General features: G+C 41.8%; 1 protein-coding gene across 1 annotated transcript; it reads right to left on the bottom strand.

The window, feature by feature from the left end:
- Nucleotides 1-6,026: 6,026 nt before the first annotated feature.
- On the bottom strand, nt 6,027-13,830 carry grpel1 (GrpE-like 1, mitochondrial). The gene is made up of 4 exons (XM_017687707.2): nt 13,716-13,830; nt 10,396-10,552; nt 9,445-9,526; nt 6,027-7,323 (listed from the first exon to the last, which is right to left on the bottom strand). Exons 1-4 carry the CDS (start codon nt 13,781-13,783, stop codon nt 6,977-6,979), a joined length of 654 nt encoding a protein of 217 aa, XP_017543196.1. The 5' UTR covers nt 13,784-13,830; the 3' UTR covers nt 6,027-6,976.
- Between the last annotated feature and the right edge of the window lie 354 nt (nt 13,831-14,184).

Raw genomic sequence — 14,184 nt, 5'->3', positions numbered from 1 at the left:
TGACCTTCAGCAGATGCAGGTTTGCTGGAAATTGTGTTGTAGGTCAGGCCTGTTGAGTTAGGGGTGGACGGTATGAAACAAATGCACCGGCAACACAGCAATGACACGTTTTTAAAAAGGCTATAAAATCAGATCAGATGATATTGGGCGTTCTCAGAGTGGCTGGCCAGAAGTTCCACCCAATTGGTGCTGGAATAGCCTCCAGCTGCCCTTGACCCAGTAGGATAAGCAGCTTAGAAAGTGTGTGTGTAAAATCAGATGTGTTTTTGAGAAAAAGTGGAGGGTCTTCGTGTTGTTCTGCTTCTAAACAGTGGAACTCAATTCCACCCTTCCATTAGACAGTGAAGATCAGTTCCCACATTTGAAAACATCTCTGTAGTTTAGCTTTTAATTAAAATTTCATTGTGAATTTACCTTCTTGAACATCTCAGATTAGCTCAGCTGACACTTTGAATTTCATTCATTCTAATGTATTATTTTTATTCCTGAATAGTAAAGTAATCCACTAAACTCAACTTGTTTTATAAGTTATTTTGTCTCCCGTCCATTCCATACTTTGAGGTGCGACCTGTATGAAAGTGCTGTAGTAATAAATTTATCATTAACCTAGCACTAAATTTAAGTTGGCACAGAATTGAAAGTGGAGTGCTCTTTAACGTAGCACTAAAATTGTGGCTGAGAATTTAGAGCGGAACTTCATTTAAGGTGGCCCTGAATTTAAGGGTGGAACTGCGATTAACATAGCAGGAAATTTAAGGAGGCACGGAATTTCAGAGAAAGATGGAATTTCATTTAGGGTAGCAGTAATATTACTGTGGTACAGAATTTAAGGTGGAGCTTCTTTTAAGGTGGCACAGAATTTTAGGTGGAACTTCGTTTAGTATAACACCTAACAACGCATCTGCTTGGCAACTTGTTAGCAACGTTTTTACAACCATCAACAGTGTTCCAGCATTTTAATGTGTTAACTCAATTAGCCAGCTTTTTCACACCAAAGTTTGTTCACGAACTTTCGCTTTCTGGTTATAATTACTAGCATTAGCTATTGGCTTATTCAGTAACTGTACGCCAGTTATTGTTGTCTTTAGACGCTCTATATTTGGTCTAGATTTTTGTTTATGATCCCAGCAGGTGTTCAATGTTCTTGAAGTACTGATCTTATCCATCATAAACTCAGAGAAGAATATTTTATCAAGATGATAATATACTCTATATAATATACTTAAAACTCTCCATTAGCTGGAATTAATAAAGGAAGAAGACATTCACAAGCATGGTTGGTGACCACAGCCACAGAACTGCAAACTTCACCAGGAATGTTTGACTTGGAAAGGAAGTTTAACAACATGATCTCTCATTTCTGATTAAATCCTTGAGTATTTTAGAGATCATCAAGCATCTCAATGAGTCACAACTAAGAAAACAGACTTGGTCAATTTGCAATCTGTTCTTTAGCATTTCTGAGCGAAGCATTCGATTAAAAGTCCTAAAAGAAACCCAAAATAAAATTCAGTTATTCCAATCATCTCAACCTTATTTTATTAAGAAACATTCACCTTATGGTACACATGCAACTGTAAATAACGTAAATATACTGAGGATCTTCCAGTGCTGGACTCAGACAGCGAAGCGTTCCCAACACCAGATCTGCATATTTGTGTTTTCAGTCTTATTAGAACAATGAAAACATGAATATTCAGAACATAGAGACCCAAATGTGGGATCTGGAACCACTGTAGAGATACAGGATGATGTTTGCCTAAGTTTCAAATCCAGACGTTTCCAATCCTGATGTTCTAATGCAAACCCAATACACCTGAGCCAGGTTGCTAATCTCCGTTGTACGGCCTACATACTTGAGCCAGCTGGCTAGTCAGTCTTCTACACACCTAAACCTGCTAATCCATTGGCTTAACCATGAAAATACAACTGCTTAAACCAATGGATTACCTGGAACTGGGGCTGGAAATCCACAAATATGTGGAATAGCTGGGATTTATAGCTCTGGCTTGGCAATCACCACTCTAACGGAGTCATCCACACTTCAGCTGTAGCTAACTGAATCCAGACTTGAGATATTGTCCTATTTCAAACATGTTTATTGATGGATACATGAAAAAAATACAATTAGGTCCAGTAATTTATCTCAGACAAACCAAGAAACATACAGATACACAAAACTGGGGGGGGGGGCGGGAACCTGAACCTGATGGTTGCTTCTCGAGAGCAAGAAAGACTGACCCCGGTTCTGAAGATGTAACCCTCCCACACCGGGTAATGCTCAAGTTGATTAGCTTGAGCAAGTGTGCTAATTAGAGCTAGAACCTAGAGTCAGATCTCCAGGAGCAATGGTCGACAAACCTTGCATGTTAGCAATTATCGAATGCTGAAGTGTTGTTCAGAGATCCGAGTACGCTTTAAAGGAGCAGCTCTGCAGACATGCTAACGAGCTTAACAATGACTTAAAGGAAGCTAGTACCACCAGTCAGCATTGTCATTAGCATACTGCTAACTGGCGGATGTTCACTTTCACTGTCAGCAACATTAGCCTCTCTAACTGAGCTCCAACTTTAAGCAAGCAAGCAACACAGGGAAAGATACATGGACACAGCAGAAGCTTGGGCTTTCAAGAATGTCCACCAATTTTCTTCATTTTACCCGAGGGTCAAAACTGCACATGGTCAATACATTTTTATAGACTGACAGGAATCACTACAAATGCTTCTTGGTTGAATCCAAGAAAGGTCCAGTTCATTGAGCGTTTAGACTTCATTCAACCATCCTCTCTGATTTTCCCATAACGACGTGATCAGGTTCTTACTAAACATGTTTAAGGCCGATCTCTTTGTGTAGCTCTCACTTTATTTGCATAGTCCACTATAGATGATCTACAGCTGTTCACATTGGCAACAAACCATGTGTTGAAACTCCATTGATTCTAAACAGTGGTGAGGTTACGGTTATGATTTGGACCAGGGTTAGGTCTAGGACCAGGGTGAGGGCTCGCTATAGGAGAGCAACTGTGAAGTAAGGTCACAGTGATCGACTGTTTCTGTTTGGGGCAAGCTGGCGCCTGTGTTTGGCTCTGCCGCTGCCATGGCGTGGTTGTCTGTGTCTCACCTGTTCATTGTTTTCTGTTTGGTATCTTAATTTTTCCTGTGTGCTTGGGATGCCTCGGCTGTCCTGGTCTACGATCGGCAAATGCTGCTGCAGATTAGAGGCTCTGCGGAAAGTTCGTCTTTTGCCGGGAATTTTTCATTTCCCGGAGTGGCTGTTTACTCGTCGTTGCACGGTTTAACACCGATGTGCGACTTTTAGATTTTATTTAATACTATAAGTAATATTGTTTCTCCACCACCTGCAACATTGCCATGCTTTCCTGTCAATGATTGTAATAAGGTTCTTTCATTTTTTGTGGATAAGGTCATGGCCATTAGATCCAGTATTAAGCCTGAGACGTGTGCTTTTAACATTAGTTTCCCACCCTCTTTTGGTGGTTTGGACTCCTTCCAGCCTATCAGCTTAGTATATATGCTGGATGTGATTAAGAAATTAAAGCCATCCACTAGTGCTCTGGATGTGATACCTTCATTTTTATTTTTAAAAGCTTTACCAAGTATTGGCCCTGCAGTTCTAGCTATTATTAATTCTTCTTTGACTAATGGCTGTGTTCCATCTTATTTCAAACATGCTACTGTTCAGCCGTTAAACCCAGCTGTGCTAAAGAATTACAGGCCTATATCCAAACTTCCTTTTATGGCTAAAATTTTAGAGAAGGTGGTGGCCAATCAACTCACTGCTGCTTTAGAGAAATACAATATGTATGACAATTTCCAGTCTGGGTTTCGTAATCGGCACTCTACGGAGACCGCTCTTCTGAGGGTCTCTAATGATTTGTTAATGTCAGCTGATGCAGGTGATCGCTCGGTGATGGTTTTACTTGACCTTAGCTCTGCATTCGACACTGTTGACCATCAAATTCTGATAAATAGGTTACATGACTGGGTGGGCATATCTGGCACAGTACTAGATTGGTTTAAATCGTATCTCACTGAGAGAACCGTCACTGTGACTATTGCAGATTTTGTGTCTGAGTCAACTCCATTATCTTGTGGGGTTCCACAGGGTTCGGTCTTGGGGCCATTGCTGTTTTCTTTGTATAGGTTGCCTTTGAGGCAGATTATTAGTAGTTTTAATATTGCGTACCATTTATTTGCTGATGATATTCAGCTTTATTTCTCATTTAAGCCTGGTGAGGTGCATAGTCTATGTAGGCTAATGGACTGTCTTAAAGCCATCAGAGAATGGACATCAAATAATTTTCTACAGCTGAATGCTGGCAAGACTGAAGTCTTGATTGTTGCTCCTGACAAGGTTTCTCCAATGATTAAACAAAACCTTTGTCTTCTTTCTCCTGTTGTCCACTCCAGCCTGTGTAATCTGGGTGTCATTTTTGATCATTCATTATTGTTTGACACACATGTTAAACAACTGACAAGATCTTGTTTTTTCCACTTAAGGAATATTAGTAAATCGAGGTCTATAGTTTCAAGGGTGGAGCTAGAGATGCTTATACATGCATTTATGTCATCTCGTATTGATCACTGTAATGCTCTTTTCTCTTCACTTAGTATGTCTGCTCGTGACCGACTGCAGGTGATTCAGAATGCTGCAGCAAGGTTGATGACCAAGTCAAATAGACGGTCTCACATTACCCCTCTGTTAGTCTCGTTACACTGGCTTCCTGTTGAGTATAGGATTCAGTTTAAAATCCTTACACTTACTTTCAGAGCATTGCATGGTCAGGCTCCTATGTATGTGGTTGATCTGCTTCATCCATACGTATCAGCTCGTTCTCTTAGGTCGAGTAATTTAAATGTACTGTTCCACATTCTTGATTAAAGACTCGTGGAGATCGAGCATTTGAGGTTGTCGCTCTTGAATTGTGGAATACACTGCCCCCTTTTTTAAGATCAATTGATTCTGTGGAGTCTTTCAAAAAGCAACTAAAGACCCACCTTTTTAAGCAGGCATTTGGATAAATGGTCAAGGCAGCTAAGGCATTGCAGGCCCTGTTTTGTTTTATTTCTTTTTGTACTGTGTCATGTTGTATATTTTATATTGTGTTATGTTTTTGTAAAACATTATGTCTGTAAAAAGTGAAATATAAATAAATTTTACTTACTTTAAGTTGAGGTTAAGGGTACGGTTAGGATTTGGCCCAGGGTTAGGGGTAGGATCAGGGTGAGAGTTGGATTTAGGTTTTGGACCAGGGTGAGGGTTGGATTTAGGTTTTGGGCAGAGGTTAAGGATGGACCAGGCTTAGGGCTAGGACCAGGGAGATAGTTGGATTTAGGTTTTAGACCTTGGTGAGGGTTGGATTTAAGTTTTGGGATGAGGTTAATATTAAGATTTGGGCAGGGGTAAGTACTGGGACCAGGGTGAGGGTTGGATTTAGGTTCTAAGCTGAGGTTAGAGTTAGGATTTGGACCATGGTTAGGACTGGGACCAGGGCGAGGGTTGGATTTAGGTTTTGAGCTGAGGTTAAGGTTAGGATTTGGACCAGGGTGAGGGTTGAGTTTTGGATTTGGACCAGGGTTAGGACTAGGACCAGGGTGAGGGTGGGATTTAGGTTTTGAGCTGAGGTTAAGGTTAGGATTTGTACCAGGGTTAGGACTGGGACCAGGATGAGGGTTGAGTTTGGGTTTGAGGTTAGGATTAGAGCAGGTTTAGATTTTAAGAGAATTATGGTCAATGTAGTAGATATTTAGGTGAATATAACTTAACAGTAAATTAAATATCTACAAAGCATCTCAAGTGGATTATCCAAATAAAGCGTTACTGGAATATATTCTACAAATTAAAAGAAAAAAATGGGGCACTGGTGGTCACTTCTGAAGCAGGAATGATCAAGTACGGTTCTGAAGATGTAAACCAATTAGCGGAATTAGCCGAATGTGCTAATCAATTTTAGCACAGATTTGTACTCTTCCTGTTTTAACAAACCAACCAAGTCAATAATCAGGTGATTATTAAAGCCTTCAGAAGTTTAATAGACGCATTAGGGCAGAAAAAAAATGATCAGCGTGCCGTGAACGTTTGCTACGCTGCCTTAAACTGAAGAGGTTTTGGATGCAGGATGAAGATCTATGCTGAGTATACAGACTTTATGTAGAAAATTATAAGCCCTTTTTTGTCCAAAATTGTCTTAAATGTATAAAAACTCTACTGGACAAGTTTGAAACTTTCTAAGGATTCAAAATGCATTTCCTGGACTGTCTTGTCATGAAGGATCACCGCTGTTAAGTTGTGATTATGCCTACTCCTCCAAAACATAGAGGGTTTTTAAGCCACCATCCATGTATCTCTCACCATCTGCCACTTACTCCACTCTCAAAAAATGCACTCGAATGATCATAAACATAAATTATATTCGTCACTATTCATATAGAAATTCAAAGTTGAATCAATCCACTATCATCCGTACTGTTGGTCATCACTGTGAAGTTAGAGTCCAGCATCTTCAGCAGCACAAAGACTGGACGGCTCGTTCCGCTGTCCTTTACTGCAGCAAAACTAAACCAAATTACCTACCCAGGCTCCGCCCACCAATGTGCTCTTTCGTAGCTAGTGTTACGAATTTGGATAAGCTTTACAGAATGCTGGGGAAAAAATCCCATTCAATCTTATGAGAAACTGAAACCAACAATCCTTACAATAGACCATCAACTGCATATGTTTACTGCTAAAAACCTCCAAAATAATAGACCACTCTGTCCTGATTATTCATGCAAAATAAACATCTGAAATTAATAACTGGCTCTAAATGTAGGTATTGTGATATAAACAGTCTGTTCTACAGTTTCTCATTAGGTTGAATGGGATTTTTTTTACCAGTGTCCTAAAAAACTCGTCAATCCCAGCAACAGTTGCTTAGAAAGACCGAATTGGTGAGTAGGCCATAAAAATAAGTCAATTAGGGGGCTTTCACCACACCCACCAAGGCCGGCCGGAGGGTTCGGCCATGAAGCTTGTAGCCTACTTTAGTAACCAAGGCAACTGTGCCGGGTTCTTTGCCCTCGACAGGGGCGTGGAAGAGGGCTTCGTGCTCATAGGGGTCGAACTTCTGCCCAGCAGGGTCCAGCTTCACCAGACCGTGCTTGGAGAAGACCTTCTGGATTTGAACCTCTGTCATCACCAGCCCGTCGTACAGGTTCTTCAGGTGCGGATTCTCAGAGCTCACTTCCTCTTTGGGCACGCTTTGCGTCGCCTTCTCCAAGATGTCAGCCACCTCCAGAAGATCCTTGCAGAAGCCTTGGATTCCTAAAAACAGTGAGATCGGCCAGGTTAATTTCATGTTTAGCAATATTTCAGTACCACAGTCAGTCATGTTCCAGTGAACTGCAGCCTTTGAATCATCTAGGCAGCCAAACTTTAGACACAAAAGCTACATTTACACTATATAGACAAAAGTACTAGGACACTTCTCCTAATTACTGAGTTCACATTTTAACCAAAACTATTTCCAACAAGTGGTTAAAATTAGGCACACAGCCTTGCAGTCTTGATAAACAAACACTGGCAGTAGAACGGGTCGTACCGATGATGAATCACGCTTTTCTTTCCGATGGACAAGTCTGGGTTTGGTGAATGCCAGGAAAACACTACCTGCCTGACTGCACTGTGCCAGCTGTAAAGTTTGGTGGAGGAGGGATGATGCTATGAGGCTGTTTTTCAGGCGTTGGCCTAAAACCCTTAGGTCCAGTGAAGAGAAATCTTAATGCTTCAGCAGACCAAGACATTCTGGACAACTGTACACTTCCAACTCCGTGGGAACAGTTTGGGGGAAGAACCTTTTCTGTTCCTGCATGACTGAGCCCTAGTGCACAAAGCAGCTCCATAAAGGCCTGACTGGGTGAGTTTGGTGTGGAAGAACTTGACTGGCCTTCACAGAGCCCTGACCTCGACTCCATCAAACACCTTTGGAATGAACTAGAATGGAGATTGTGAGCCAGGCCCTCTTGTCCAGCATCAGTCTCCGACTTCACAAAGGCTCTTCTGGATGAACCAAACACCAAACTCTTGTAGAAAGCTTCCCAGAAGTGTGGAAGCTGTTAGAGCTGCAAAGGGGGGCGAACTCCATATTAATACCTATGGATTTAGAATGGGATTCAAAGCTCCTACAGTGTGGAAGTGCCCCAATATATATATATATATATATATATATATATATATATATATATATATATATATATATATATATATATATATATATACACACACACACACACACACACACACACACACACATATATATATTTTTTTTTTCATACAGTGCAATGAGGACCAGTTTTTTTTAATCGTAGACATGAACGCACAAGAATGCAACTTCGCATCCCAAGCCTAAGCACACATATTTATAAAATTAGTCCTAATTGGCCTTAAATAAAAGAGGCAACATGGTGCACACAGTCAGTTGGGAGGCTAATTTCTAGCGTGACTGCACCAAACACTTCAGCTACGTTTACACAGCAGGTAGAAGTGGCCCAAATCTGATTTTCTCACCAAATCTGATTTTTTTTTTGTTTGGCTGTTCACAGTATCTTTTAAATGTGATCTGTATGTGACATCAGCCCTTTTTACAGATCAGCTCCTAAATCGACTCACAAGCGCAAAAGAACAATGCATCATGTGGCTCGTCCAGAGACTTCCAACGAACACCAGTCACTCCTGGAGCTTCAGTTTAGTCTTCGCCAGCATCGCAGGAGCCATCATGAAGTTTCACTGACTGACAGCTGGGCTCATCACCCACGGTGTCTTTGAGTTCACCATAAAAGGGCCCATACGGCCACTTCAGTCTAGCAGAGCGAAATAATGACAAATGTCGAGTTGGACTGATGTTAAAGCCGCATGAAATCTGATCTGGCTGTTCAGAAGGAGTTGCACTGCCACTGATCTGGTACGTATCGGATTTCAGTACCACATACGAAAGCGTCTCAAATCAGAATTGAAAATGTTTTTTTCTGTTCACACTGACACACATCTGAGTCATACACAGAGATTGGATTTGGGCCACTTTTACCTGCTGTGTAAACGTAGCCTTTGAGAAACTTTCAGTAAATCAGACTCCAACCTGATTAAAATATTAAGCCTAAAATGCATAACAGTTTAAAAGACATAGAAGCTTGATGGGCCGATACAAATATAAGGCCATTAACGACCTGAGATGTTCCAACAGTTGGAAAATTGCTCAGGTATCAAAGCATTAAATTAACCCTTACCTAAACCTGCCAATGCAGCAAACGATAATTAGAACTTGGAGTTGATCTGTTGACATGACAAGTTCATAATTGCAGCCAATGCACATTTTCATTCACTGGTATTCCTGGGATGTTTACAGCAGGTCTGTCCTAGTTTCAGTCATAGTGTTTGTGACTGACTTACCATACAGCTTAGCCTCATCTATCATCTTCTGACTCCTCTGCCGAATGTTCTCTGTGTCGGCCAGCGCCCGCTTGTATTTGTCCTGCAACCAAACAGGTTAATCCAGCGTTAGGGCAGCTGTCAGACAGCCAGCACTACAGAACTGCTTCATTTACCTACTGCTGGAGCATCATAGTTATGCCTGTTTTACTGTAGTACTGACCTACTGAACTTTAAGATAACAGTTTGGTTTTTTATTTTACATACACACCAAAATGTGTCTGTCTTTGAATTGAACCCCCACTAAAGTAAACCCACCAAAATGTGGCCGCATTTGAAACAAACCCACCAAAATGTGGCCTACACTGAACCAAACCCACCAAAATGTAGCCTCCACTGAACCAAACCCACCAAAATGTAGCCTCCACTGAACCAAACCCACCAAAATGTGGCCTACACTGAACCAAACCCACCAAAATGTAGCCTCCACTGAACCAAACCCACCAAAATGTGGCCTCCACTGAACCAAAACCACCAAAATGTGGCCTCCACTGAACCAAAACCACCAAAATGTGGCCTCCACCTAACCAAACCCACCAAAATGTGGCCACCACTGAACCAAACCCACCAAAATGTAACTTAATCGATAGTCATCTGAATTCTATTATAATTCTTTAGAAAATGCTTCATGAAGTCTCGAGTGACTTGATCATTATGATGTTAACTCATTTTTAAAAATATGATGACCAAACAAACACAGTAGTGGCCTAAAGATAATATTACAAGCGTTTATGTTTGAAAATAACACAAGAAATATATTTTGGCAAAATGTATAAAATATTATAATCAATTTTATTCTTCCAAAACTGATGCAGTTGAATCACCACGTTCATATCAGCCTGATTCCTTTTCACAGGCCTAACAGAAATGATGATATTTACAGCTGAACCACAGGTTGTGGTCTCCACTCACCGTGAGTTCTTTGACCTGTTCTTCCAGCTGAGCTTTCTCCTCAGTTAAGGCCTTCTCTGCGGCGGGTGGTTCGGGTTTCTGCGCTCCATTCTCCTCCTCCGATCCCGCTCCAGGGCTCTTCTGCTGGGCTGCCGTGCAGAGCAGGCGGGGTGTAGCTCTGGAGAAGGCAGAGTGACAATACTTGGTGTAATCACTCGAAATGTTGCAGCCAGCATTCAGTCCAGCTGGCCAATCAAAAACAAGTGAGTACCCGAAATGCTGTGAGGATCAATCAGCTCTGTACAAAAAGACTAAACTCTACCCCACACTGATAAAAACATTCCACACATACAGAGCCACCTTTAATACTGAGCTCCTTTCACATCGTAAGACCACACAGGCCAACAATGACTTCACTGATCATCTGCATCATCTTCTGTCTGTTAACCAGCTAACATCACCATCAGGTTTCATGATGAAAGATACGGTTAGATTTCCTTGTCACTCTACCGGAACGTGCTGAGCTCTGTCGTGTTTCATAGCTGCAGCCACAATAGACACGTCTGATCAGTTAGATTTAGCTTTATTATACTCATATATATCATTTATATTATTTATCCAACAGAAAAATAAAACTACATTTTTGTGCAGAGTGTTTTTTCTTCTCCAATGCCATTTAGATCAAGTTCTTTTTTTCAATATGTTAGAACACCCATAAAAACATGCACATGGGTCCCTACCGACAAATACACGTCTATTATAAGAGCTGCATTAGCCGTCACATAAGAGAATAATCCCAGGGTTAGAACTGTAAAGCAGAACCTGCTAAATTGTAGCCACCACTGAAGTAAATCCAGCAAAATGTAGCTGCCACTGAACTAAACCCAGCAAAACGCAGCCGCCCCTGAGCTAAACCCTTGGTGGGTTTAGTTCAGTGGCAGCTGCGTTTTGCTGGGTTTAATTTAATGTAATTTAATTAAAACTAATTTAACATTAGTTTAATGTAGCCGCCACCAAGCTAAACCCACCAAAATATTGCCGCCACTGAACTAAACCCACCAAAATGCAACTGCCACTGAACTAAACCCACCAAAATGCAACTGCCGTTGAACTAAACCCACCAAAATTTAACTGTCGCTGAACTAAACCCAGCAAAACGCAGTCGCCACTGAACTAAACCCAGCAAAACGCAGTCGCCACTGAACTAAACCCAGCAAAACGCAGTCGCCACTGAACTAAACCCAGCAAAACGCAGTCGCCACTGAACTAAACCCAGCAAAACGCAGTCGCCACTGAACTAAACCCAGCAAAACGCAGTCGCCACTGAACTAAACCCACCAAAATGTAACTGTCACTGAACTAAACCCACCAAAATGTAACTGTCACTGAACTAAACCCACTAAAATGTAACTGCCGTTGAACTAAACCCACCAAAATGTAACTGTCGCTGAACTAAACCCACCAAAATGTCACTGCCACTGAACTAAACCCAGCAAAACAGTCGCCACTGAACTAAACCCAGCAAAACGCAGTCGCCACTGAACTAAACCCAGCAAAACGCAATCGCCACTGAACTAAACCCAGCAAAACGCAATCGCCACTGAACTAAACCCAGCAAAACGCAGTCGCCACTGAACTAAACCCAGCAAAACGTAAGTGCCACTGAACTAAACCCAGCAAAATGTAACTGCCGCTGAACTAAATCCCCCAAAATGTAACTGCCACTGAACTAAACCAATTAAGTTGTATCCTAGACAAGTTTCAAATGTAAGCACAGCTCAAGTGCATATACAGTGTTATATACAGCAAGTTACAATAACTAAATACAAACCCTAAGGCTACACTAATAAAGATCAGTGATGCGTCTCAACTGGAACAGCAGTACGGTCCAATTCTAGACTCTGAAGACTTGGATGTCCAGTAAACTGGCCCTGATTAGATGTTTCCACCCACACTTTAAACTAAACTGATGTGTAGGCCTGCCTAAAAACAGCAGCCCCTCATTTATCCATGACTTTACTTCATCTCCCACTCCGCTTTTCATGCTATCAGCACATATAATGACGGACAAGTTTTTATATATAATATATAAGCTTTCGTCATACACACTTAAGAGATGGTTCCTCATGGGTTCTTCACTGAAGTTAGTGGTTCTATGTAGAACCATGGGTCCTATACAACTATTTCATGTGCAAATGGTTCAGGCATGGTGAAATGGCTCTTCAGATTGATGGAAAATATGCTGTATATGGTTCTTTACAGATCCTTTTTGAAAGTGGTTCTGTATAGCACCAAAAAGGGTTCTTCTGTTATAAACCTGGCAGAACCCTTTTTGAAGTCACACAGAACCTTTTAGAAAATGGTTCGGTGTAGCCCCAGAAAGGGTTCTTCTGTCATCCTCAATTTGTCATTGTAACAACAGCAGAATACTTTTTGGTTCTTCATAGAATCTATACATTTGGTGCCATATAGAACCTTCTTGAAAGTGGTTCTGTACAGCACCAAAAAGGGTTCTTCTGTTATAAACCTGACACCTTAACAATTGTAGAACCCTTTTTGGCGTTACACAGAACCTCGGTTCTGAAAATGCTTCTGTGTAGCCCCAAAAAGAGTTATTCTATAATGACAACCTCGACTCTGGAACAATAGCGGAACCCTTTTTGGTGCTAAATCGAACATTTTTGAAAATGGTTCTGTATAGCACCAGAAAAGGTTCTTCTGTTATAAACTTGACATCGTAACAAGACCAGACCCCTTTTTGGTGCTACACAGGACCCTATTCAAAAAGGTTCTATACAGAATCACATACAACACACTCTGCCTCAAACCTAGGAACCATTTAAGCATGCAAATGTTCCTTTCCTCTACTGAAGAGAACCACCTCAACTTAAACATCTACCCCAAAACAGCTCCATATGTCCATCCACGACTTTATCTGACCCCCCACTCTTATTTTTCACGCTTTTTTATGTCCTGGAAACGTGGAAGAGAAGAGTGGGAGATGAGGTGAAGCCGTGGAGGAAATCATGGAGCTGTTTTCAGAGTAGAACATGAGGAACACAGGGTTCTTCAGGGGTAGATGATGGATATGAGGTCCAGTCCCAGCTCAGAGGACACTCAGAGCCGCAGCCTTGAAACCCAAACTGGACAGGGCATGCAGGTTAAGCCTCAACCGGACACACTCAGACCACCTCCAGACTCAGAAGACTAGATGTAGAGTAAATTAGAGTCAGGCCACTGGAGCACTGACTTAAACAGACTGAGTCAGGTCAGCTAAGCGTTAGAGAGCAGCTCAGCTCCACCCAGACTGCTCTACAGGCAGAGGTAGATGTTAGAGGTACCTGAAGGCTGAAGGTGACAGCAGTCTGAGGCAGCTCTGTCTCGCCGCGCGCGCACACAAGCTCGCCATCTTCACTCCAGTGGACCTGCGGGAACGCGCACGCGCCGCCACGGCGAGTTGCGTCAAAGCGGAAAGTGAGCGGTCTCGACCAATCACAGCGCGCCGTCCCGTGACGCTCTTCGGAAACGACCAATAAGCGGCCGGACTGTGGCGTGACCACTTCCTGGAGGGCGGTGGCGACGGTTGCAACACGCGCACGTGTGAAGGTTATCAGCACGTGGGTTAGGACCCCTGCCTCGACCCCACAGGAGAGTCACTATTTATTTATTTATTTATTTATTCATTCATTCATTCATTCATTCATTTTCTCCTTCATTTTTCCCCTCCTTCTCACTTTCATACATTTTACGCTTTTTAAACATTCCATTTTTTCTTTAAATAAAATACATTAAAACTAATAATAAGAGTCT

Source organism: Pygocentrus nattereri, chromosome 2, assembly GCF_015220715.1.
Source record: "Pygocentrus nattereri isolate fPygNat1 chromosome 2, fPygNat1.pri, whole genome shotgun sequence".
Taxonomy (NCBI): Eukaryota; Metazoa; Chordata; class Actinopteri; order Characiformes; family Serrasalmidae; genus Pygocentrus; species Pygocentrus nattereri.
The sequence above is the reverse complement of the archived record's forward strand: the minus strand, read 5'-3'. Positions and strand labels throughout refer to the sequence as shown.